The sequence below is a fragment of the Schistocerca americana genome, chromosome 2 (genome assembly GCF_021461395.2).
Source record: "Schistocerca americana isolate TAMUIC-IGC-003095 chromosome 2, iqSchAmer2.1, whole genome shotgun sequence".
In the NCBI taxonomy this organism is placed as follows: domain Eukaryota; kingdom Metazoa; phylum Arthropoda; class Insecta; order Orthoptera; family Acrididae; genus Schistocerca; species Schistocerca americana.
The window spans coordinates 540024727-540051408 of NC_060120.1; the positions used below are offsets into that span (position 1 = coordinate 540024727).

At 36.1% G+C, this 26682-nt stretch overlaps 1 protein-coding gene across 1 annotated transcript in view; it reads right to left on the reverse strand.

Moving 5' to 3' along the window:
• Positions 1 to 4046: 4046 nt before the first annotated feature.
• LOC124589829 (forkhead box protein K2) overlaps positions 4047 to 26682 on the reverse strand; it is a 93549-nt gene continuing 70913 nt past the window's right edge. The window contains exons 9-10 of the mRNA XM_047131603.1: positions 7284 to 7404; positions 4047 to 6452 (exon numbers count right to left, since the gene is read on the reverse strand). Of these exons, the coding sequence (XP_046987559.1) occupies positions 6290 to 6452; positions 7284 to 7404 (284 nt within the window). The 3' untranslated portion in view covers positions 4047 to 6289. The remainder of the gene's footprint in view (positions 6453 to 7283; positions 7405 to 26682) is intronic.

The window sequence follows — 26682 nt, forward strand, 5'->3', positions numbered from 1 at the left end:
CCATGCCACATCGTGTTACGGCACTTCTGCGTGCTCGCACGGGCCCTACATGATATTAGGAAGGTGTACCAGTTTCTTTGACTATTCAGTGTAAATAACATCTGTAAATTTCTTTAGTTTACTAATTTTGAGTTGCAAGAAGGCAATCTGTGTTAATAGATTAGAGAAGATAAACTTTCTTTGCCAAAGTTGCTAATAATAACCTTCATTCTCAATAACCAGTTTCAGTAATAAATGTTACCATCTTCTGATCTGGAAAGCATTTATACAGTGTAACTATATGCAAAGCAGTTGTAGTCTACAGTATCAGATACAATATAAAAGAAAAACCAGAAATACTACATTAGCTGCATGAATGTATAAATGCTTTCCAGATCTGAAAATGGCAACACTGATTACTGAAACCAGTTATTGAGAGTAACGATTATTATTAGCGATCTTGGCAAAGAACTTTATCTTCTCTAATCTATTATCACAGATCACCCCCTGCAGCTCAAAATGAGTAACCTAAAGGTTACTAGTCCACGACAGGTGCTAAGGGAAGCACACTTCACACTGCAGCAGAAAATTATAAAATTCCGCTCTCAAATTCTTTTCAACAAGAAGTGTCTGCAGCTAATACTGTATTTCTGGTTTGTATATCATATTTGCGTTTCTGAAGAAGAGAAATTTGTTAACATCCAGTATAGATTTAAGTGTCAGGAAGTCATTTCTGAAAGTATTCGTATGGATTGTAGCCATGTATGGAAGTGAAACATGGACGATAAATAGTTTGGACAAGAAGAGAATAGAAGCTTTCGAAATGTGGTGCTACAGAAGAATGCTGAAGATTAGATGGGTAGATCACATAACTAATGAGGAAGTATTGAATAGGATTGGGGAGAAGAGAAGTTTGTGGCACAACTTGACCAGAAGAAGGGATCGGTTGGTAGGACATGTTCTGAGGCATCAAGGGATCACCAATTTAGTATTGGAGGGCAGCATGGAGGGTAAAAATCGTAGAGGGAGACCAAGAGATGAATACACTAAGCAGATTCAGAAGGATGTAGGTTGCAGTAGGTACTGGGAGATGAAAAAGCTTGCACAGGATAGAGTAGCATGGAGAGCTGCATCAAACCAGTCTCAGGACTGAAGACCACAACAACACAACATATCATATTGTACCTGATACTGCTTGTTACAAATGCTTTGTATGTAGCTACAAAATATAAGTGCTTCCCAGATCTGAAGATGCTAACATTGACTACCAAAACCAGTAACCAAGATTAAATGTTATTATTAGTGATATTGGCAAAGATGTTTATCTTCTCTAATATATTAATTTACAAATTAAAATCTTTATGAGACACTAGGAAAGTGTATTTGAGTTTCTTCAGGTGCATTAATTGTTTACAAATCTCCCGAAAATGAAGGTGTGTAGACGTTCAGTAGAAGAACCTACTGCTATTCTCAAGGTACACTGTAATACTGAAATACCGGGTTGTTCATTAAATCCTACATATTCATACTGTACTCCATATGTACAAGGATCTTCTCATACCATATTTCTCAAGTGAACATAATATCTAACCTAAACTTCATAATATATAACTGTATGACAACTACCAGGTATACATAAAAAAGACATACACCAGTCAATAGAGAATTTGCAAAATGAGAATAAATTTGTGACAGTTCACAGGAGATGTCATACCACATATCAACCAACAGGTCTAATAACCAAAAAATTTACTAGTAAGAAAATGGACCATTAGAGCTGGGATGACTCTCCTCTTGTACAACTTTCATTAGTTACCTACCAAAATTCTAAGTGAATTTTTCTCCAAGATCATACCAGCTGCAAGATATAATTCCTGTCACATGTTTGGGAGTTGTGTGGAAAAAGAATACAAATAAATAATTTAAGAGTACAAGAGACCATTCAGTGAATAGGAGAAGCTGAGCAGTCAACAGGTGCACAAAAAAAGAAAGAAAATTTGGTAGATTTTGGAAAAATCCTGTAATAAGCCACAGTAAACGAAAACAACACACACACACACACACACACACACACACACACACACACACACACACACAACATACACCTGTGCAGTCACACTCTGCCAGCTGAACACACATTTTTCATGTTGCATATGACAGCTACATTGTGCACTGATAACATCCGTTTAAAACTACACAATAATGTACTACTTTTTCCTGTGGCTCTTAGAGTTTTTTGCAGTCAGATTCTTAAATCATGTAGATATGTTTCAATAATTCCATACTGAACACACAAAATTATCTAGGATGTAGCTACCTGCCTGCTGTCTCGCAAGCTTTATAAAAGGAACCCTTAACAGTTTTGTGCAGTAACATGCTAATGATTTCAATTAACAAACAAACAAACTGAATGTGCAATTCAGCAAAGGCATCCATGCAGACTAAATGTGAACACATCCATTATTAGCTCACAGCACAAATCACTTTGAAAATTCCGGACTGATATATACATTGAATCTAATTCATGACATACAGGACTGTGTCAATCTTGTTTTAATATTATCAATCTATCTTTTTCTCACTATTATTAATGTTAGAACTTTGTACATGGCATTTTCTTTTGGTAGTTGCATACAATCTTTTCTAAGGAAACTTGGCAAATGTTGCTTTCACATTACTGAAGCAATAAATACAATTTATCCTCAGAGCTTACCGAGCGACATGACGCAGTGGTTAGCACACTGGGCTCACATTTGGGAGGACATCAGTTCAAATTTTCGTCCAGCCATCTTGATTTAGGTTTCCTGTGATTTCCCTGAATCGCTTCAGGAAAATGCAGGGATGATTCCTTTGACACGACATGGCTGATAGCCTTTGCCATCCTACCCTCATTCGATGGGATCAACGACCTCGCTGTTTGGTCCCCTCTCCCACATCAACCAACCTCAGAGGTTATAGTTAGATGACTCTTTTGGTAAATCTGCTTTCAATTGAGATAAATGAAAACTGCAATCTACAGAGAGCATATGCTCGACTGAACAAGTGTGGCAAGTTAAAACCAGGATTCAAAACCTGTCTATTGCAAGACATGGGCTGTATGCCATTCAAGCAATACTTCCCAACTCTGATATGGGTCTTCCACAATACTCTGAGACTAGTACTTTTGAGAGAAAGTTATAGTGGTGAGGTTGGCTTATCAACAGCCTCTGTTGCTATTAACTAGTCAACTAAATCTTATTTTCCTCGCAGCATGAAGTCAGTATACATAGTTGATGTTCTAGTCAGAAACAGAAACTAAGCTGACAAATTATGGGCTGCATACACAAGTTAAAAAATTGTTCTGGCTTCCAAATATTGATAAAAAAAAGAGGTTAAAAGTTAGCCAGTGTAAATGTAGCCATGCCAGTACCCTGCCCTGAAAGCCTCTACAGTGAATTATACTCTTACTCTCCATGCTGAATAAAACAAAGCAGCTGTTTAAATATCAAGTTTCTAGAGGGTCATCCACTAATGTAGGAAGAAGAGAGTGAGAAGAGGCATAAATTTGAAATAAGAGATTAAAAGTGGAATGGAAAATTAAAAAGCCATTTTAATAGCATATGCAAATTTTTCTGACACAAAATATTCCAAAGAAGAAGACACAAGGAGATGATGATAATCATTAACTGTGAGCCATTAACATCTGATATCAGTATGTGTGTTTAAGTAACAATTGATCATCATTTTCTGTAGTGATAGAATTAATGTAAAACTTACCTTTGGGAAAGTTTGGGAGTACCAAAAATGCCAAGCTATTTCACAGTTTTCCTCATGCACTATGTTTGCTGAATAACTTGACTACATCATAATAGAGTAGGGGCACAATACATTTGTTAGGATATGGTGTGTACAGCAATGAGTCTTCAAAGCAATCTTCTCAGCACTGCCGACTGTTTTTAGTTTTATTTCTGGATACTTTTTACTTGAGAGAGAGACAGAGAGATTAATGTAATTCTTGTCAAACAATAGCACTCAGAAACAGAACAAGAATATGTGACTACAGGTGTGTTGTCTAAGTTACTGTTCCATTATTTTAAAGGACTTTTATTATTAAAATAAACAACAGCTGTTGAAAGTGTCTATCTACAATGATATATACAGAATAAGGGACCTGCATTCAGGATGAATATTCTACAATTATTTTAAGCATTTAGTAAATTTTCTGTGTGGTGTAATGACATGTATATTCCACGCCACAAGCAGCTACTGAATGCATGTAAAAATATACATAGAATTCAGAATTTATAACAAGGACTGAAACTAATGAGCACAAGAAACAATCACACTTTTCAAAATAATCTCTTCACTAGTGTACCAATCACAGAAATAAGAAACAATGAAGACACTATAAATCTATACATGTTACCATATATATATTCATAAGTAAATAATGGTATCTCATTTTTCACTCTTTACCTAACAAAAGAATCATAACATTTACAACGTTGTACAAGCAAATCTACATTATTTGACAAAATATGACACAAAAGTTATTCTTCCCCACAACAAGTTGTGTTAACAAGACCTGGTGTCCTAAAAGCATTTCATCTAACATTGTACTTTAATATCTTCTTTCCAACAATAAAGCGCCACAGATTTTATTTCAGTATTTGGTAGATGTAACATAGTATCAGTTAATTCTGAACTTCCAAAATATATGTACATCAAATTGTTATGATAAGGGGAAGGAACCACAATGTAGAACAATTTCCTTCAGTATGGACCTTCAAACTGCACAGCATGAAAGCAATGAGACATCACAGCTTCAACAGCACACTAGCACCATGTGATGAAACAACAGTTATTGCATTGCTTAGTGTAGTCACCATTAACAAGTTTAAGGCAGAACTGAGAAATTGTTAACAATGGTATCATTATTATTAAAGGTGTCACATCTACTAATACATCTGAATACAGTAAAAAACAAAACTGGTATAGGCTTTTATTTTTAAAGAAACTATTTCTTCTCATAATGCATATATTTAGCCATTTATAAAAATTTTCCACTTCCAATAACTATTAATCTGGTGATTATGTATGAGGCTGCAGTCTGTAAACATTAAATGTATACAAATGTTATATTTTCTTTTCCTACATTTTGCATTGTGGAACATTATAAATAAGCAAGATAAACTTCCACATACCTGTCTACAGTTCTTGCTGTAGTTCATATTTGCATAACGATTGAGAAATTTCTGTAACAGAAACTTTAAATTGAAAAATAAGTATAACTAAAAGCTCTCACATGGATGCTGAACTATTTCAGTTCAATGAAAATCACTGAAATGTGTCTCGTATAAAATTCACTCAAAACTAACTGCAACTAAATAATTTTATGATCATTAGTTGAGAATTTTTACTCTACGTCCTTACCGTAAGTTAAAACTAGTTCCAACGATCACATTATTCTAACACGTAATGCCCAAGTTCATTCACAGTTGAGTCTTGGATTGAATATTCTGCTGAATTTCATTTTGAATGATTAAATATTTTAAGGCAAGGTTTTTTCAGCACTTGTGAATGCTTCAGGTGTTTACTTCATACCAAAAAGCATTTTATCATGGCGTTTTGTTCTCAGTGATAAGTTTTTTTTATATTTAAGATTATAATATTTTTATAGTGTAAACTATTCGCATGAAAAACATCAGACATTTCATTTTCTGTTACAAGAAAAGTCAAATATACCCACTGCACTCACATTTTCAAAAAAGAACTAAAAAATTACTGTAGGATTCATTCAGATTTGTACTGGTGTTACTTGCATTTTGTTCCTGGAAATACAAGTACAATAAGGATTTCTTCATAATCAATGAAGTGACTCTGAGTTGCAACTTAAAACTTTTACTTAAGAACAGGAACCAAAGAAGGTAAAGAATTCTGTGCTAGCCTTTACCAGTACCTCTTTTCCTTGTATAACACAAACAAGCAAAATACTGATTCATAATAACATTGGCCTCACCTGCGGCCAATAACAGGTTTCTGCTACAAAAATTAAACTCCTTGTACTTTGTGACAATTAATCCACTGTTTACACTATTGATGTCACACAATCCTAATAAACTAGGTATAAAATGAATGAAGAGGGAAGGATAGGACAGGGAAGGAACAACTGCTGACATTTAAAAATAAACTGAGTTAAGAAAGGATTTAAAATTGATGTAACAGTCAGTCATGATAACAGTGTTCACTATTAAATGAGAACTACACTTGGTACCGTATGAAGTGGACTAGAACATGCTGTTCTTCACCACACAAATGTCTCAAACATTCATCATTTATCTCCTGAGACATCTTGACTGTTCTCAATCCTCATCTTCTTTTTACTTTCTTCTTCTAGTGTTGTGTCAGCCTCCTCAACCACCTCAAGTTCCCTCTTAACAGTTGTTTGCTGGGGAGATTGTTCAGCTGAGGTTGTAGTTGTGACGTATGAGTTACTGCAAGTTACAAAATAAAATCAGCATTACAACATCAATCAATCAAGTTATATAAGCAAGAAATGCAACATGAAGTACAATTACCACTGCATAAATTGCTTTGGAAACATAGAGTTCTGGAAGGCAAAATGGTGAACTCTAATGTAGGTAAGTTGGCCTAACTACAAGTTTTGTGCTTTGATTATAAATTAACTTGTCCGATAATTAAAGCCTTCATGACAGTTCTGCTGATGATACATTACAGGTTACTGATTTTTAATGCAGCATGATATCTGTTGACAGACAAGATGTTTTCACTAAAATAGTGTTTCTGTAATTCCAATCTTCCCTCTTTGTTATATATTTCTTCTCTACATGCATTCTTCCTTGCCTTATCTTCATTATGCTTTTAACACCTTCTATTTGCATTGCTACAACAGGTCTGGCACCCCATTAAAAGAAAACAACTTAATTCAGAAAACAAGCTAAACCAGTAAAGTTCACAACTTATTAATCATTATCTATGACACAGCATTAATTTGAACATACACTGTACAGTTATTTTTTGTAGGTGTTTCAGCTGACAAATTTTGTTTCAAGTCCCTCTTTTCATTGTGTATGTTGTACTCAATTTCCAGTCGCAATTTTGTTATAATCCATACGGTAAGAGCAAAATCGATGAGATTCTAAGAAAAGTATAGGTTACACGAGAATTAATACCACAAATTTCCACTGCAATCACCGTGTCCCTTGCAGGCAACAATAAAGCAGTTATATTTCAGTTCTATCAAACAGAAAATGAATTAATTTGTGATATGTGAACATTTGTTGTAAATAATTGCATATACCCACCTGTAATTAGAGTATGCAGCCTGCACAATGACAGGAGCTGGCGTAAAAGTAGCTGGGGACAAAGAGCGTTCCTCAGCTATACTCACAAGGGTGGTAGTGCTGTTTGGCATTAGGTACTTCTCTGTAAATCAAAATTAAATGGTTACTATTTAGGATTTAAGCAAACTACACATTATCTTATGCAATTATTGCACACAATGATGATAAATCAAATACTTAAAAGTTTTCAAACTAGTCAAAGATGAAAGAAAATATAAGAAATAAAACACTTTTTTTAAATTTTCAAATTCTCTAAGTAGTTTCACAAGCAGAGCATATAGTAGGATCATCCACCCCATCACTATTTCAAGTTTTTGGAAAAAATACCAAATCAAAATCCTAAGCAAAATTACAAAATCTCCTATGTCAAAAACAGTACCAACATACGTAAAAGTATCATCTATTTTAATGATCATCTTAGCATAGCAATGTGAGAACAGCCCCTATCCAGCAGTGGATCAGTGCTTCTCATTTCACATATCCTCATTCTTTTCACATTCACATCAAAAAGGTAATAACATTCAGAATAGTGGGTGCACATACTGAATTTTGTTAGTACAAAATTTTAACCACTGAGATAATAACTGAACAGGAAAACTTCGTGCATGTTGAACAGCGTTTTGTAGTATAATTTTTACACTTGGGAAGACACACTAAAATCAAGAAAACCTACACAGTGGCAGACCAAGTCCAAATGTGCATATGATATAAAAATATCAGGTGAACAGGAAATATTAATAATAAATTATCTTTAATACCACCTGGTATTTATATGAATGGCCAAAAGAAGACCCAAACCAACAAATTTACTGAGATCACACTATTCACACTATACTGTGGGAGAAAGGGGGGGAGGGGGGGGGGGGGGGAGGAGAGGGTAGAGGGTAGATCAGAGGGAAAGGGAGAGCTCTCTCTTAATCTCAGATTTCTTCAATTCATGTGGAACTACTGTTTTCACAGAGCCCATCATTAATCCTATAACACAGCAGTAACCTGCTCTCCAAGCCTGGCTACTGTCAACAAATCAACATAGTACAGACACTGTGTTTCTGTACAAAGACTTCTTTGCACATTCATCTGAAAGTGTCTGTATGCCGTATGTATTTACAATTTAAAAACCTACGGATACCTTTGCTCATCTTAAAAACTGAAGATCAGCACTGAAGTACACACATTCACTTACTCACTCACTTTGCCCTGAAGTATTTGCACAAATGTAAAAATTTTCATTACGTAAAAAAACCTGTTTCCTGATATCACCAGATAATCTGGAAGTCACAGACACAAAATTAATTAAAACAACAGCCATAGGTTTAAATTTCAGATAAACTGCACGACAAGCAGAAAGTATGAGTACTAATCCACAATCTCCATGCTGCAGCATGGAATTCTCTTCAGAAAAAGAACAGAACCCTGCATTTACTCCAGTTTGACCTTTGAATGAACGACAGACTTTCACGTACCACTTCTTATCTGACATTATAGGACAATCATTAATCAATTGTCTCCACTTAATTTGTGTTTTCAAGACACACTGTAATATGTGTCAGTCCATAAATAGTTTACTAAAATGTCAACATTACACACTGTATTTCAGCATTCTTTCACTTTGTGGACCATTATAAGACTTCATACCAGGTATGTAGGCTGTGTATCAGAACTGTTGAACAGATAAAACTTTAGCTTCATAAGGGATATGATTGCTGCACAAACTGACTAAGGCATACGTACTGATGTAGTTTTCTCTAACTATTATTTACACAACTCAAAGATGGAAAGGACAATCATTGTTTACATGACTCAAGAGTGCAAAGAACACTTTTTGGAAAAGTGGAGTAGCTAAGAAGTAGGTAAAGTAATTGTAACAATGGTTCATCACTGCAAAGTGCCGATACTGATTTAAATACACACAGTCATCTATAGTCACTCATGGTTGACCCTGTCCTCATCTTCGAATACATCTATTACTGGAAAGAGAGTTAACAGTCTTCAGTTGGACTATGGAATCCTCCAGTAACATTTGCTACCTCAAGCAGTGATCAATGTTTGTGTTTCTTTCCTCTATCTTTAATAGTATTAATCAGGATGATGATGTTTGGTATGTGGGGCGCTCAACTGCACGGTTAACAGCGTCCGTACAAATTCCCAACCATTACTCAGCCCAATTTCGCCGCTTTCATGAATGATGATGAAATGATGAGGACAACACAAACACCCAGTCATCTCGAGGCAGGGGAAAATCCCTGACCCCACCCGGAATTGAACCCGGGACACCGGGCTCAGGAAGCCAGAACAAGACCTTGAGATGCGGACTAGTATTAATCAGTTGCACACCAAGTGGTCCCGAATACAATATGCCTCAGGATATATTTGGTTATGTCAACTAGTCCCTTAATTACTTGACCAGCAGTAAATGTCACTCTGAATAATCTGACTGTGCCACTTATACAAAGTACAGAAATATCCATTTTCTTACTCATTTCTCAAAAAGAAAGGTATGTCCAGAGCTCTGGGGTGCTGAATAATATTGATTATCTCTTCTTCTATCTGAATTACGTGAACTGTCATTGTTGATGCCTCGTACACTACTCAACTGTTTCTTAGCAGCACATTCAACATTATCTGCATATAAAATATTCTCCACTCTTCATTTTAAAAAAATATGGGGAACTGATGGTGAAAGCCTCTTTTGTTTTGCAGCTGATTCATGGTCGACTATGTAGTAAAGTCATCTTGTCTGTTACTTTTAGTCTGGATGGTTCTACAGTATTCTTATACTCACTTGGTCTCTGTTCGATTTTATAGTCCCTTAATCCTAGAAGGGTACATCAGGATCAGCCTGACCATTCAGCATTGAGTGAGACCTAGTAGAGGACTAATGTTCTTAGTTTTGGAACATTGCTGTTTAATTAATGTGGCAGACAGATTTTTTTAAGGGTCCCTGTGACCCTGGAGTACACACTGTGTAACTGTTCTGTCACTAAGTGTGAAAAATGTTTATGTGGAAACAGCACGTAGAAGTGACATTTTACTAACGGCAGATGCTATATGGGAAGCATTTTTAGATGAACTCAGTCTTGAAAGTGACAAACGACTTCCCTGATGAAAGTGAACCTGAAACTGATGTTCCTGCAGTGGTAAAAATTACGAGTCTGACGAATCTTCAGACAGTGTTGAAGAAAATACAATTGTCCACTGCAAGAATGGTCATTGTTGCAATACAGCTGTTCCTAATAGAAGAGGCGAGGCAGTTGTCAATAACATTGTACTCCATATTCCACGAGTGTGGAAATAATTTATTAATGGATTTATAAGTAATTTGGAACATTTCAAAATATTTGTGTAATACATGCATTTAATTAAATGACTAGCATCTTCATGAAATTAAACTGCAAATAAAGTCTTTAAATCTGGATCACATTCAAGTTATATCACTGAAAATCTTCCATGACAGTTTTTCACTAGTCTCGAGTTTTGGATGCATTAATATTAATAGGGACTGAAAAAGTATGTGACAGAAGTGAAATAAAAAGTGTTTAATATCTGAGAGTCCAATATCATTATAAAATATTTTACACCCAGACAATTTCTCCAACAAATAACTGATGGCCACAGTGACACTGGTGCACACTTCATTGACAATTTCAGAGGTGTACTTTATTTGGGTTAATTACACTGAGATGCTCTCCAAATAGGAGCTGTAGTAGTTCCTGCAGCAATTTTTTGCACATCTACTTGATCTGGAGCACATAAACCCTAGAATTTCCTGGTAAACTTTCAGTGTGTTCTATCCAAGAACAGTGAATTACTGTAAAATGGCGATTTAAAAAGGAGGACTTCTGTTCTTTGTTATGATTTGCTTAGCAAATCTCCTGGCATGGTATTGTCATGAGTGTTGTCCCATAACATGGTTATTACACAAATGAGATGGAACTGTTCGGGAATAATGGAGGAAATGCTTCACAGTGAACTAAAGTCCTCAATAATAAGTGGTTCAAAATTAGGTCAATGGGTAAAACATTGAGTCACACTGTTTTCATTGGGTATGTGAGTAACTAATGCATCTCAATGGAATACGGGATCAACATCAAAGTTTGGCAAACTTCTTTACCTACAGCACAATGCTCGCAATTACAAGCAACCTCTAATGAGGTCTATTCTTCATAAATCGGTCAATGATTTCTATAGTATTTTGACGAAAATTCATTACAAAAACCATTCAAAATTTGCATTATTCTCTTCAAAATTTACTGGAGATTTTAACAGGGATGTAAAGGGTATAAATATTCGTTGGCAGAAAGTTTTCATTCCATCAGTAGAGTTTTGCACTTTTGCACATCCAAGCAGCTATTTTTTCAAGTCCCGATCTGCACACTGAATAAACTTCAGTATAATGGCTCACAAGTTCAGGATACCTGTGCATCTTGACAAAATTATATCATGCAGCTTATCAAACAACAAAATTCTTGTATGTGGAAATATCATGAGTGAAATACAAGCCATAGAACAAAATAATTATTTATCATTTGTATGCAGTCAGAGCTGACTGACTCCACTTTCATGGCAATATGCTTTAATACAAACACAAAATCTTTTGTACTGAATGAAAACAAATTAATTCAGCATTATGCCACGCTTCTTCTTCACGCCTTTTTCTGTTTCTCTATAGAGTCTCTCAGGGGATCAGCAACAGTTTCGGCACATTACAAAAAATTCTTAACAATAAGATATATTTACACTCCTATTAAAAACATATGTATTATACACAATTATAGCTTATTACTTTTTCCCAAAACTTGGCCAGCTTCAATGCATTTTCTGTTCCTTGATGAACATATTCTGTGCAGGAGGCTGGTCACAGTCAGCGTTAAAGCGTATGATGAACAGCCTGGTCTTCTACACAGTCACCCTGAATATCATCTTTATCAGTGAAGCCCCATCTTGTTAAATTAATGTTTGATAGGCCAACTCCAAATCTCAGTCTACTCAGGGACTTCTAAGGTATCCACTCCTCATCATGCCCAGGAGGTAGAGTTTCTGAAACTCTTTTCCAGCCAGGGGGAAGGTAGATCATAGTCCTCCAAAATTGCAATCTAACTTTTATGGCAGTGTTTCTAAGTGTGGTCTATGTTCTAAGAAAACATCTCCTTGACTTCAGTCATTCTGGGTGCAGTCTGTGCCCATACAGAGGATGCGTTCTCTCCTGATCCACTGCGTTACTAGCCTGGCACAACTACTACAATAAACTAACCCTGATGGAGAGTTTAGTGGAAGGAGAAATTTCACACTTTTTGTCAAACAATCCATTTTCTTGTGTAATAACTGCAGTAGCACAAATTTCTATAATCGAAGTATAACGTGACAACAGACAGATAATTTCCTGTTTCCAGTATCAAATGTGCTCTATGAAAGTACCTACCACCAAGGAAGAAGCAACTGCTGCATTTCACAGAAGGGTTACATCTAAAGGCCAAAATCTACTTTGATTTCTCACTGATTAGTTTAAATGTAGTGTCAAGAAAGTATATATTTAAGAGTACTACTGGTGATCATTCACTAACAAAACCACAGATAATTTGCAGGCGAAAAAATGAGAATATATAACAGCCAGTGACACTAACATGTGAGCAAATTTTGGTGTTTAAAATTAATGTGTGATGTCCATGCAGCTATCTCTGAATCCCAAATTAAATGGGACTATCTCCAAGAACATTACCTTTTTATCTCTCTTTAGCCTACTGTCTGTACTGATACAATAGCTGTAACCTCACACCTAATTTCTTTCTATCGGCAAACTATGCTCAAATTAAGCCCTCAGATACATCTTTCGGAACGCAGATGGTGTCACTGAGGTGAGGAAGAAAGATGTGGCCTTCTTATATGCAGTGTAGCTCACCTCCTCCCCCCCTGAGTACCTGGCATTGCCTGGGTATGTATTTATTCCAATCTTCTATTAGTTCGTCTCCTCCTCCTCTCCACCTCTCTCTGACCATCTTCTCCTCCCCCTCTGATCTTCTCTCCCTTCCCCAACTGCATCCATCTTCTCCTTCCCCTTCTTTGCCTGTCCATCTCTTCCTGCTCCTCCTCCCCACTTTCTCCATGTTGTCACCCCCACCCCAATAGGAAGCTGATGGTTCTTTTTGGCACCAGATCATAACTAACGTGTGTATCAAATTTTATTGGAAATATTATGGGGGTTTAGGATAAGCTTTCTAGATGTGGTTTGCATGTGTATGCACATGTCAAATACATTTCACATCTATTTAAATTATTTCACAAGTATTTGTACACATATTCCACCTGTATTTCTTCCAAATTTCGCCCTGCAGTCTCATTTTCATGCATCTCAATGTTAATGATGTTGTAACTCCTGAAATGTGTTGGTACAATGTTTACTTTGCAGGTACATTCAGTAGGATATGTAAATCTTGTTTGTAAAATGTGTTGTGAACACAGTAGTACAGAAGTAATAAATTAAAACGTCATGCTTCAGGCGGCAGTTTTAATGGATGAATAGCAAATATTTCTTAAGAGACAAACTTTTTCCTATCATAAATAAGAAAAATGGTGGCCACAGGTATAAGAAGTTTGAAACTATTTATTATGGCAAATCTATTTCAGTCACTGTGTAACCATCTTCAGCACAAATATTTTAGTCTTGAAGACTCAGTTCAAAATTTGTTTGGTAGCTGCTATGTTTTTCGTATTGACGCCATGTTGAAATTGTAATATGAGCTATTACTCCATGAGTCTTCAAGATTTAAATACTTGCACTGAAGATGGTCACACAGTAACTGAAACTGATTTGCTGTAATGAATGATTTCAAACCTCTTATGATTGAGGCTGCCATTTTTCTTGTTACAATACTAAAATTGCAGTCACTGAGCACATGGTTCCCAATGGAGTCCAACCTCAAGCTTTTTTCCTTTCATCATTGTGTAGGGGTTGTCAGAAAGGAAAGTTTCATAAAGGTTTAAAGCTATTTGTAATGTTTGCTGTGAATCACTACTTGCTCTCATTGTCAAATACTGGATGAATACCATACGGGTATTCGCACAGCGATGCGTACATTGTCTTTTAATTCACACACTGAGCTCTTTGATATGTAGATAGTTCTTACCCCCACAGCACATCGTTCCGAACAGTAACAGTTTAATCAAGTTTAGTTGAAATCTGTTCAGTGGGTTAATAGGAGGAGACGTGGAACATACACATGTACATTTTTATAACACGTATCAAATGTCCAACAATAATTATATGCCAAATTTGATGTAATTTTTCAGTTTAATTTGGCATTTTTTGCCAATTTTGTTGTTATTCTTTGATAATTCTGGTGTTTTTACAAAATTCAAAAAAATAAAAATATGGCACAGCACTGAAACATCTGATTCAAAACAAGGCTTCCAAAATAGGTAGGTGCTGACAGGTGTGAAGAGTATTGAACTACATGCTTAATAAGTCATGGTTGCAAAAATAATGACAGAAATTATTTAGAGAAGACTGGAAAATCTCCTGAAATTCAACCTTGAGAAGGATCACTTTGGTTTCCAGAGAAATGTTAGGAACATGTGAGGCAATACTGATTCAACAACTTATCTTAGAAGTAGGCTGAAGAAATACAAATCTACATTTATAGCGTTTGTAGATTTAGAGAAAGTTTTTGATGATGCTGACTGTACTGCACTCTCCGACATTTTGAAGATAGCAGGGATAAAATACAGTGTGCAAAAGGTTACTTACAACTTGTACAGAAACCAGAATGCAGTAATGTGGATCAAAGGATCTGAAAGGAAACAGTAGTTGAGATGTGACAGGGACATGATTGTAGCCAGTCCCCGAAGCTGTTCAATCAGTACATTCAAGCAAGGTGTAAAGGAAACCAAGGAGAAGTTTGAAATGAGAATTAAAGTTCAGCGAGAAGAAATAAAAACTTTGAGGTTTTCTGATCGCATTGTAATTCTGTCAGGGCCAGCAAAGGACTTGGAAGATCAATTGAATGGAATGAATAGTGTCTGAGAAAAGAGGTTGCAAGATGAACATCAACAAATATAAACACAGGCAACAGAATGTACTCAAATTAAATCAGATGATGGTGAGAGGATTAGATTAAGAAATAAAAAGCTGAAAATGAAGACTGGCAACAGCAAAGAAAGCATTTTTGAAAAAGAGGAATTTGTTAACATCTAATGTAAAATTAAATACTATGAAGTCTTTTCTTACGGCATTTGTCTGGAGCATAACCTTGTACGGAAATGAAATGTGGACGATAAACAGCTCAGACAAAAAGAGATTAGATGCTTTTGAAATAGAGTGCTATAGAAAAATGCTGAAGATTAGGTAAGTAGGTCAAATAACTAATGAGCAGGAAAAGAATTTAATTGGAAGGAAAAGAAATTTATGGCAAAATTGACTAATAGAAGAGATCGGTTAATAGAACACATCCTGAGGCCTCAGGAAATAATCATTGAGGCAATGGAGGTAAGGGCATGCCTAAATACAGTAAGATGGTTCATATGGATGAGGGTTGACAGTAGTTATTCAGACATAAAGACATTTGCACAGGATAGACTAGCAAGAGAGCAGCATCAAGCAAGTCTTTGGACTGAAGAACACAAAAACAGTAACTGATACAATCTCCTTCATATTTTATTACATATTTAATTCTCATGTAACATTTACCATTAACATTACTCCAAAATCAACACTTATATGAAAATTCACAGTGTTTAACATATATAAACATTTAAAAGGTAAACTGTGTGTGACTTAAGTCTTCTTTCATGCACAACATACTTTGATGAGATATTTTTAGATTTTTAAAGTCTATAAATTATTTTCATTGCAGTTGCTGAATTTTTACTAGTGATACAGCTGCAAGGCAAAGATCTGTATGATAAGCACTGTAGTTAACAAGTGACATACACTTGTCATTTTGACAATGTGAAAGTCAAAAACTGTTCAAGCAGAACAAGTGAGACATTACCTAATCCAAACCATTCCAGAACTTTTGACACATTGTGTATATGACTCACTCTATTGTACTCATTAGAAAATGGTGATGTTAAAGATCACTCAAAAAAGAGTAGTAAGTGAGAGGGGAGGGATAGAAAAATAAAACATTTTATGTCCAGCCGTGTGTTGAAAAATCATGTTGCTTACTCCGATCGTTTAGTTTCTGTATTACTGTGCAAATTGTAGAATTATATTACATTCATCTTGACAAATGATAATCTGAGGTACTGCGTATGCAAATAATAATTAAAATAAAATAAACTATATCTATCTGGGTTCCCCATGTGATATACAAGGCCTGTAGTCTAAAACTATTTTCACTCACATTAAATTATACATGTGAGGAAGAATAGTGCCAAATGTCAGTGAAGTGGCGAAGCTTTTAACAGTTAACATGTAAGATAATCAAATTAAGCACTTAAAAAGATGTGTACCATCTGCACATATGACAGATAATAAATGCCGTTTGAGATCGAATCTATTGAAAATTATTGACTGTGTGCAAACAATCTTAACTGGTAGATGTGCCCTTTAACAACTAAATAATCAATAATTTTGAGGCAGAATTAACCTTTCACTCTGCAGAAGAGTGTGCACGGATATGAAACTTCTTGCTTAACTGGGACTCAAACCTATATCTAATCTTACCAACTGATTTACCCCAGTATGACACTCAGTCTACACTCACAGATTCAACTCCTTGGCTGTGGTCATTGCTCCATGACATGGTTCCTTTCAGGAATGCTAGTCCTTTTAGGTTTACACAGAAAAGCTTATATGAAGAACAGAAAATATGAGAAAAGTACTGGCACAAATGAAGCTACAAGGATGGGTCATGAGTCGTACCTGAATAGCTCAGTCAAGATTAGCATTGCCCACAAAAGGCAAGATTTCAGGTTCAGGTCCCAGTATGGCACACAGTTTTATAATTTCGGTAATTCTGAATTCTTCTGTAAGAGCATACATATTTTCTTTGCAAGATACAGCAGTTTTTGATGAGTTAAAGCTGATTATCTGAGTCAGCTACATTTCACAAGTGAGACAGAAATAAACAATTTTTCAGTCCTGTGATTGTGAAGAGTATAGTTTGAGCAATTAACATTCAAGAAGTCCTCTCTTCTCTTGAAACACAATTATACCTTCAACTATCTGCAAACATTCTTTGATAAATCCATCTTCCCCTAAAAACTTTGTGGTGTTTCTACTTATGTGGCTTTGACAGTGCTATGGGGCTGAATTCTTCACTTTTTTTAAACATTTACTGCTGGATATTCAAGTCGTAACTTTTGTAGCCTATTTCAAATGAATGGAGTCGGCTATCAAAATTTTAGATGCCTGTATATCTCTCTTTATAGTGTCCCTACCATGTAGCAAAGTAGATTGGTTCACAGCAAGCATAATAGAAAATATTTATTAAAATAAAATTTCTCCACTTAATTGTCTTGAAACTGATGACACTAGGCCACCAGAAAAAAAGAGCAACAGCATACATGCCAAAATTTTTAAAAGTGGAGCACTGTCTTGCACTAAATGTCTAGTGGGCCATTCCATGTCAAATCACACAGGTTATGTCAGCCATCATTTCAGATTTTCATGGAACTTTGCACATTTGCTTATATTTATAAGAACTTGTGCAAAATAATTTTGGTCTCAGACTGAAAATTTTTTTATAACTGATTTTAAATGTTGTGTTATTCTGGTAACTGGACTCTGCAAGAATGTAAATGCAAAATGGTACTTATGTACATAAATGCCGTAACTCAGGTGTTTATGAAGCTTTCAATTTGGATTTTTTTGTTCATACCGTAAGAGAAGCACATCCTTAACAGGCATGTAATTATTTAAGCAGTTAAGTTACAAAGGATAGTACAAAAAAATTAATGTGTGTCACTTTCCAATTTCTGGCAAAAGTACAAACACACTGGAAAATGTTTATATCACATTTCTCCAACTTGGTGGGGATTTATTACTGGTCTTAAATAATTCCCAAGACAGTACACATTGTAATGAAATAAAATTATTAATGGGTTTTCTACAAATGGACACACAAATAAATCTGAAATGACAGTACTTTGGTTGTGATGAAAATAATAATAATAATTCTAAGAAAGATTATCGATACCTGACACACACTGCTTCAGATTTTCATGAAACTTTTTCTACTTTTTATTTTCTGTGTGGCAATAGTCAACGCAAAATCTCACCACATATTTCATGTGGTTTGAAGGGAATAAATGGAAATTTTTTACACACGTAAATGACAGAACTGAAGTTTGTCATTAGGACTGCATTACTATTATTATTACAGGATTAATCAATACAAAGATCAATTAATAACAACATCTTGTTATATTCCTGTTATCCTCCGCCAAGACTCTTTATCCAGCGCATCTTCCTTGTCGATGCTGCAATGTTCTGTTACTCCATTTATATGGTCTGTCCAAGAACATCATGGGCTTCAGCACTTACATCTGTTGGGTGGTTTCCATTCATAGACCTTCTTTGGCCACCGATGATCTGCCATTCTCATCATATGTCCATACCATTTTTGTGGTTTTCTTTCAATTCTATCTATCACTATTTTCCCTCATTCTAGCTCTTACTTCATCATTAGATTTCCTTTTGATTCTTGATATTTTGGCACTCCTATGCAAATAATCCATTTCCACAGCTATTAGTCTTCTTTTGACATCAGCATTTAAGATCCATAGTTCTGATCCATAGCACAGCACTGATTCAACAACTATCTTATCTACTCTTTTTTTTATTGCATTACTCCAGACAAAAATAATAACGGAAAGAATCTATTTTCAACACATCACTGTCATATTTCCCCAGATGTATCTTTATTGGAAAAAAATTAATAACTAGTCTTGACTTATGGAAATATAGAAAATCATCTTAAGCTGTTAAGCTGTTGTAGTCCAAACAATGATTTTCAAATATGTAAAACACTTTCTGACAACTGAGACAAGGCTTATTTTTACCAAAACTCTGATATTATTATTTCTTTTAAAAAAAGAGAGAGAGAGAGAGAGAGAGAGAGAGAGAGAGAGAGAGAGAAGTTTTGACAGATATTGGATGTTCATTTAACATACATCAAATCACTGTTCAGAAGGTCATTCAAATTAGATTATGTAAACCACAACCTACAGCACGACTTCCTCATGAAAGTACTGAGCCAAAAGTTATTAATTTAACTGAAACATTTTCATTACACGGGTTAACTTCATTTAGTGTGTCAAATTAGAATCTTTAAACAATTACTCAAGCCACACTAATGTTAATTTAAAATGTACATGTTCAGCAGTGAAGATCCATGAAACTATCAATGAAACTTCGTAAGAGCATCTCTGTTTTTCATCCACTGCGACAAATTATATTCTGTTAACTTCGTAACTTTTTCATTAAAGTAATACATTCTGCCTATTGATGTTGATTTAGGTACACCAACACCACATAAAATGTTTTCCAAAGGCACAAAACAAGAATCCTCCTTCTCAGATCAAAATAATAACACTGTTGGTATAGGTGGGTGGAGAAAAAGTAGTTCAACGTCTCCTTCTTCATCACTGACATTTCTGCGCCTGCTGTCATATACAGCTGCTACAAAAGAATTTATTTGAGGACAAATGCATGTCCATTATGGGGCACTTTCACTGCCTGAAAAAATCAAGGAAGCTTTTTAGAAGTATTTACTCTCCTAATCTCTAAAGAATCACAGGAAAGTGGTTTATAATGGTGAAAATTCCTGGTACCAGATATTGTGTGGATTGTTGTAAATCTCTTTGAGGTTCTTGTGTAGGAAATCTACAATGACTTTTTCTAAGAAGTGAAAAAAACATTTGTCAATATTATCTCTGCATAAACCATAAAAAACAGATGCAGTTGTTATTTGCACATCATCCAATAGTTGAAGACTAGCTCTTCTCAATATATTTTTTACAGTTCCTTCCAAACAATCGTACATAGATTTACAATAGCTATTAGCAAAAAGTAATGCTCAGCATCAATAGAAAAACTGTTTTTCTGCTCACACAAAATTTTAAAGCTTTTTCTATTCTTATATTGTGCAGTAAAGTCAGCACTTTCTTCACTTGTGGGTAATGCTCTGCCAGCCATTTAACCATTTATTTCTGGACGTTACAAACCCAACATGTTCCACAACATCACTTATAAAGCAGTGGTTCACTATTACCAATTTACTTTCCTCATTTATCACATAAACACACATGGGATGGAGTGTACTGTTGCTCTTTGTCCAGTGGTAACTCTGAATTTCATTCTAAATTACAAAACTGTAGTTTTCAGCAAAGTCCATTAACAGAATTGCTTTTTCAGGGGTTACATTTTCTTTTAATTTTTTCAATGATTTTGTCTGATACTTAGATAGAAATTAGTGTGGTCTAAGTACCTGTAATTTTGTTACCAACGTCTATGTATTCACCAGTTGCAGACTGCTTTACCAACTCTGCCCAATGATCTGTGTTTATCCATTAGCTGAATTCAATTTCATCATCAGCATCTTTGTAAGCTAATTTCTGTTTTAATGACTGTGACAGGGTCACTACTGGGACAATCATCACATCTGCATACTGTCTTAGTTTTCAGTGTCACATACAAGAAATTTTATAAGTTCTTTGTATGTTTCTTCAATGTGTTCCACATCCAAAAGCAGTTTTACATTTTGGTGGATCAAATCTCTTCATCTTCACCAAGTTCTTCAATCTTTTTTTACTAAGCTATAGGTTGTCAAATGTCATGTTGTTTTTAGTAATTTTCCAACAGTGCAGGAATTCACATTTTCCATTGCAATTAACTGGGCACTAATTCACTCAAAACATACTTTATACAAGTGGAATGATAAGGCCAAACCACAAACAAATATGCACTGCCTCACAGAAAGACAAAGAGAAACTGAGGCCAAATAGACTAACTGTTGCAAGGCACTTATTCTCAACAATGAATTTCAGCAATAGTTGCTTTGTTTTCATGTCTATAAAGGTTTCAAACAAGTTACTGCTGTCAAAAAAACACTTTATCACTGTGAGCAGATGACTGGCTGAACACACAAATCATATATATTATAGTCTTTAAAGAATAGCTGAATTAGTCAAATGAAAGGAAATAAATTTTCACACTAAAAGTTAACCTGCCTGCCTAGAATGAGTTATACTTAAATATGCTAATTTGGTATTCTTGCATCTGAGGCAGTGAGACAGTGAGTGAATGAACTTACTTAAAATGACCCTTTCTATCACAGCAAAAAGTATTTTGATTTCAGATGGGTGTGTCAATTAACAGAAGCTCCATTAACATTTATTTTATTAGAAAGCTTACAATCTAAGGGATTATTTAAGACCAAAATCAGGTTCCAAGCAGGTTGGAGAAACATGATCTAAGCATTTTTTCACATCCTCAATTTTTCTGAAATCAAAAATTGAAATACATCAATTTTTTTAAAAATTTTCTTTGTAACTTTACTGCCTCAATAACTGGATATCTGTTAATTATATGCCTTAACTTCTGGGAAAAAAAACCAGATCAAAAGCTTCATGAACATCTTAGTCATGAGAATTTATGTAGGTAATTACCATTTTGCAGTGACATTCCTACAGAGCCCAGTTATCAGAATATCGCTACATTTAAAATTCGATATGAAATAAAGTTCTAGTCTGAGACCAAAAAGATATTTCAGAAGTTCCTCTGTTATTAGTAAAAGCAAAAGTGCAATGTTTTGTGAAAATCTGAGATGGAGGGTTACAAATCTTTGAATTATTGCAGGTTTTGATGTGGAATGACCCTAGCAACAGTTAAACGCTGATTGGCAGTTTTATTCTACAGTACCTCTTGCACTGTCACTTCGCCTACATTTATTCACAGCAACATTTTGCATGAATGCAGATCCCATATAAATAAATTAAGAATAAATAAATTTTACTGGTTAATTTTTTCCTTCAGAATCTAAGAAACAATATTTTGGCATTCATACATTATCACTCATTTAATTTTGAACTTTTTCTAAAATGTGTTCTAAATGATTATTGGAAAATCTCATATTAAGATGTGAAACAAATACTAACAAAGAGATAGCGGGGCTGGCCAATACTTACCTCAGCTCAGTACAGCCGATAGATTCACAAAACAGAACAGAAAATTTACATTCCTAGCTTTCGGAAATTTGTTCCTTCATCAGGGAGGAGAGAGGGGAAAAAAGGGAAGAAGGGAAAGTGGATTGGATTCAGTCACTCACAACCCAGGTTATGAAGCAACAGGGAAAGGATAACAGGGAGGGTAGCAAGGATGGAGGCACGGTTGTCAGAGGGAAGCCAAAGATATTCTACTGTTAAGTACTGTGCCAACTTCAAACCAAAGAGGATGCATACAGAAGTAAAGAGGTATATAGTATAGAGATAAACACAACTATGTAGGATGAAAAGATGTGTGAATGGCTAAAGAGGAGAGGGGAAAAAGGAGAAGACTGAAGAGTAAACGGTAGTGAGGTTGTTTAACATAGGTTCAGTCCAGGGGGATGGCGAGATGAAAGGATGTGTTGGAGTGCAAGTTCCCATCTCCGCAGTTCAGAGGAACTGGTGTTGGGTGGGAGAAGCCAAATGGTACGTATGTTGTAGAGGTTCCTAGGTTCTTAGAATTATGCTGGACGGCATGCTCTGCTACTGGGTATTAGACATCTCCTAGGCGGACAGTTCGTCTGTGCCCATTCACGCACTCAGCCAGTTTAGATGTCATACCAACGTAAAAGACTGTGCAGTGCAGGCATGTTAGCTGATAAATAACATGTGTTGTTTCACATGTGGCCCTGCCTTGAATTGTGTATATTTTACCAGTAGCGGGACTGGAGTAGGTGGTTGTGGGGGGATGCATGGGGCAGGTTTTGCAGCGGGGTCGGTTACAGGGGTAGGAACCGCTGGGTAGAGAAGGTGGTCTGGGAATATTGTAGGGTTTCACAAGGATGTTACGGAGGTTAGGGGGACGACGAAAGGCAACTCTGGATGGTGTGGGGACAATACTGTCAATACAATCCTCCCCGTCCAACAACAATGTTCCTACCCCCAGACCACACAGAAGCATCCCCCTTGTCACCCAATATTATCCTGGCCTCGAATACATCAACAAATTACTCCACCAGGGATATGACTTTCTCAAGTCAACCCCTGAAATGAGATGATCCCTTGACAATATGCTTCTGTGCAGTCTGGGGGTACAAAAATTGTTGTTGGACGGGGAGGAATGTATTAACAATATTCTCCCCACACCACCCAGAGTTGCCTTTCGTCGTCCCTGTAACCTCCGTAACATCCTTGTGAAACCCTACAATATTCCCAGACCACCTTCTCTACCCATCGGTTCCTACCCCTGTAACCGACCCCGCTGCAAAACCTGCCCCATGCATCCCCCCACAACCACCTACTCCAGTCCCGCCACTGGTAAAACATACACAATTCAAGGCAGGGCCACATGTGAAACAACACATGTTATTTATCAGCTAACATGCCTGCACTGCTCAGTCTTTTACATTGGTATGACGACAACTAAACAGGCTGAGCGCATGAACGGTCACAGACAAACTGTCCGCCTAGGAGATGTCCAATACCCAGTAGCAGAGCATGCCGTCCAGCATAATTCTAAGAACCTAGGAACCTGCTACAACATACGTACCATTTGGCTTCTCCCACCCAACACCAGTCCCTCGGAACTGCAGAGATGGGAACTTGCACTCCAACACATCCTTTCATTCTGCCATCCCCCTGGACTGAACCTATGTTAAACAACCTCACTCCCATTTACTCTTCAGTCTTCTCCTTTTTCCTTCTCCTCTTTAGCCATTCACACATCTTTTCATCCTACATAGTTGTGTTTATCTTTATACTATATACCTCTTTACTTCTGTATGCATCCTCTTTGGTTTGGAGCTGGCACAGTACTTAAGAGTAGAATATCTTTGGCTTCCCTCTGACAACCATGCCTCCACCCTTGCTACCCTCCCTGTTTACCATTCCCTGTTGCTTCATAACCTGGGTTGCGAGTAACTGAATCCACTTTCCCTTCTTCCCTTTTTTCCCCTCTCTCCTCCCTGATGAGGGAACAAAGTTCCGAAAGCTAGGAATGTAAATTTTCTGTTCTGTTTTGTGAATCTATCGGCTGTACTGAGCTAAGTACTGGCCAGCCCCTTTATCTCTTTGTTAGTATTTGTTTCACATCTAAAAAATGTGTTCCTCAGATAGGGTAAGTTTCTAAGTATTTCTTAGTAAACTTTTTTTTCTCAAATTTGAGGTAACAAAATGTACTAATTCAGGTTTGAAGATGGCTGTACCTAGTCAGATAGTTGCAAATCAATATCTCATTAATTACAACACCACTGACAATGGTGCATATGCTAGGACTGCGCGCATATAGCGAGAGAAAATAACCATTTCAAATGAAGAACTCTGAAAATTGTTTAAGCGAAATCAGAATCATGGTTTGAACGCTACTCTCCCTAATTCAAGACCAGTGCCTCAGTGACTCCACTTGGTAAATTTGTTCCTAAGGCAAGGAACAGTTTGGTTTGTCTTTTTTTCTTAAAATAAATAAACCTGCTGTGAATGTAACTAGTTACTGAAATTCGTATTTCCACTTGAAAGTTTGGTTTATCTCGAATAATAATAATTTAACACACTTCACTTAGTACTAAGCAATGTGAGAAAGACTCTGTTAGTAGAAAACATAGTATGTTTATAACAGGAAAAGTAGAGGGTTGTATCTGATCTACAAGGAGCAGCAGCTTCCTGTATGTGAAAGAAATACATATGAGGAGTCACTGACAATATATTAGTACAAGCAAAACCTGTCTACTAACTGTCTGAATCTAAAGTTACAACGATCAGTTTAGGGCTTGTGTGTCCATGATACTGAGGACTGACTCAGACTATTGATTCTGGACATTATGCCTGTCTACTGCAGCAAATATATCTTATGTGCCTTAAGCAGAGAACAAAATCTGCTTTGGTGCAAATGTGTGTACTGATTCATTGAAGCAATAACAAAATGCATAGAAGTGTTACTTGTCCTTTAGTACAGTATTTTGCAGAAACTTCACCTCGTACACATCTTGTTGTGATCTCCAGTCAGCGGACTGGTTTGACGCAGCTCACCCTGATACTATATCTTGTACGAGCCTCCTTATCTCCCAATAACTACTGCATCCTACATCTTTCTGAATCTGCTTACTGTATACATCTCTTGTTCCCTCTCTACAATTTTTACCACCCACAATTCCCTCCCATACCAAACTGGTGATCCCTTGATGTCTCAGAATATGACCTATCAACCGATCCCTTCCTTGTCTTCCCAATTCTCTGCAGTACCTCCTCATTAGTTACGCGACTGATCCATCTAATCTTCAGCACTCTTCTGCAGCACCACATTTCAAAAGCTTCTATTCTCTCCTTGTCTACACTATCATACACGTTTCACTTCCATACATGGCTACAGTCCATACAAATACTTTCAGAAAGCTACACTCGATGTTAAATTTATCTTCTTCAGAAATGCTTTTCTTTCTATTTCCAGACTACATTTTATATCCTCTCTACTTCAGGCATCATCGGTTATTCTGCCGCCCTCATAGCAAAATTCATCTACCACTTTAAGTGTCTTGTTTCCTAATCGAATTCTCTTAGCATTACCTGATTTAATTCGATTACATTCCTTTAGCGTTGTTTTTCTTTTGTTGATGTTCATCTTATATCTTCCTTTCAAGACACTGCCCATTCCATTCAACTGCTCTTTCAAGTTCTTTGCTGTCTCTGACAGAATTACAATGCCGTCAGTAAACCTTAAAGTTTTTATTTCTTCTTCCTGAACTTTAATTCCTACACTGAATTTTTGTTTTTTTTTTGTTTCCTTTACTGCTTGTTCCATGTACAGATTGAATAACATCAGAGGTGTACAACCCTGTCTCAATCCCTTCTACATCGCTGCTTCCCTTCCATGCCCCCTCGACTCTTTATAACTGCTGTCTGGTTTATGTACAAGTTACAAATAGCCTTTTGCTCCCTGTAATTTCTCCCTCCTACCTCCAGATTTTCAAAGAGAGTAATCCAGTCAACATTATCAAAAGCTTTCTCTAAGTCTGCAAATGCTATAAATGTACGTTTGCCTTTCCTTAACCTATCTTCTAAGATACGTCATACGGTCAGTATTGACCTGCGTGTGCCCACATTTCTCTGGAATTCAAACTGATCTTCCCTAATGTCAGCTTCTACCAGTTTTTCCTTTCTTCTGCAAGGAATTTGTGTTAGTATTTTGCCACTATGACTTATTAAACTGACTGTTCGGTAATTT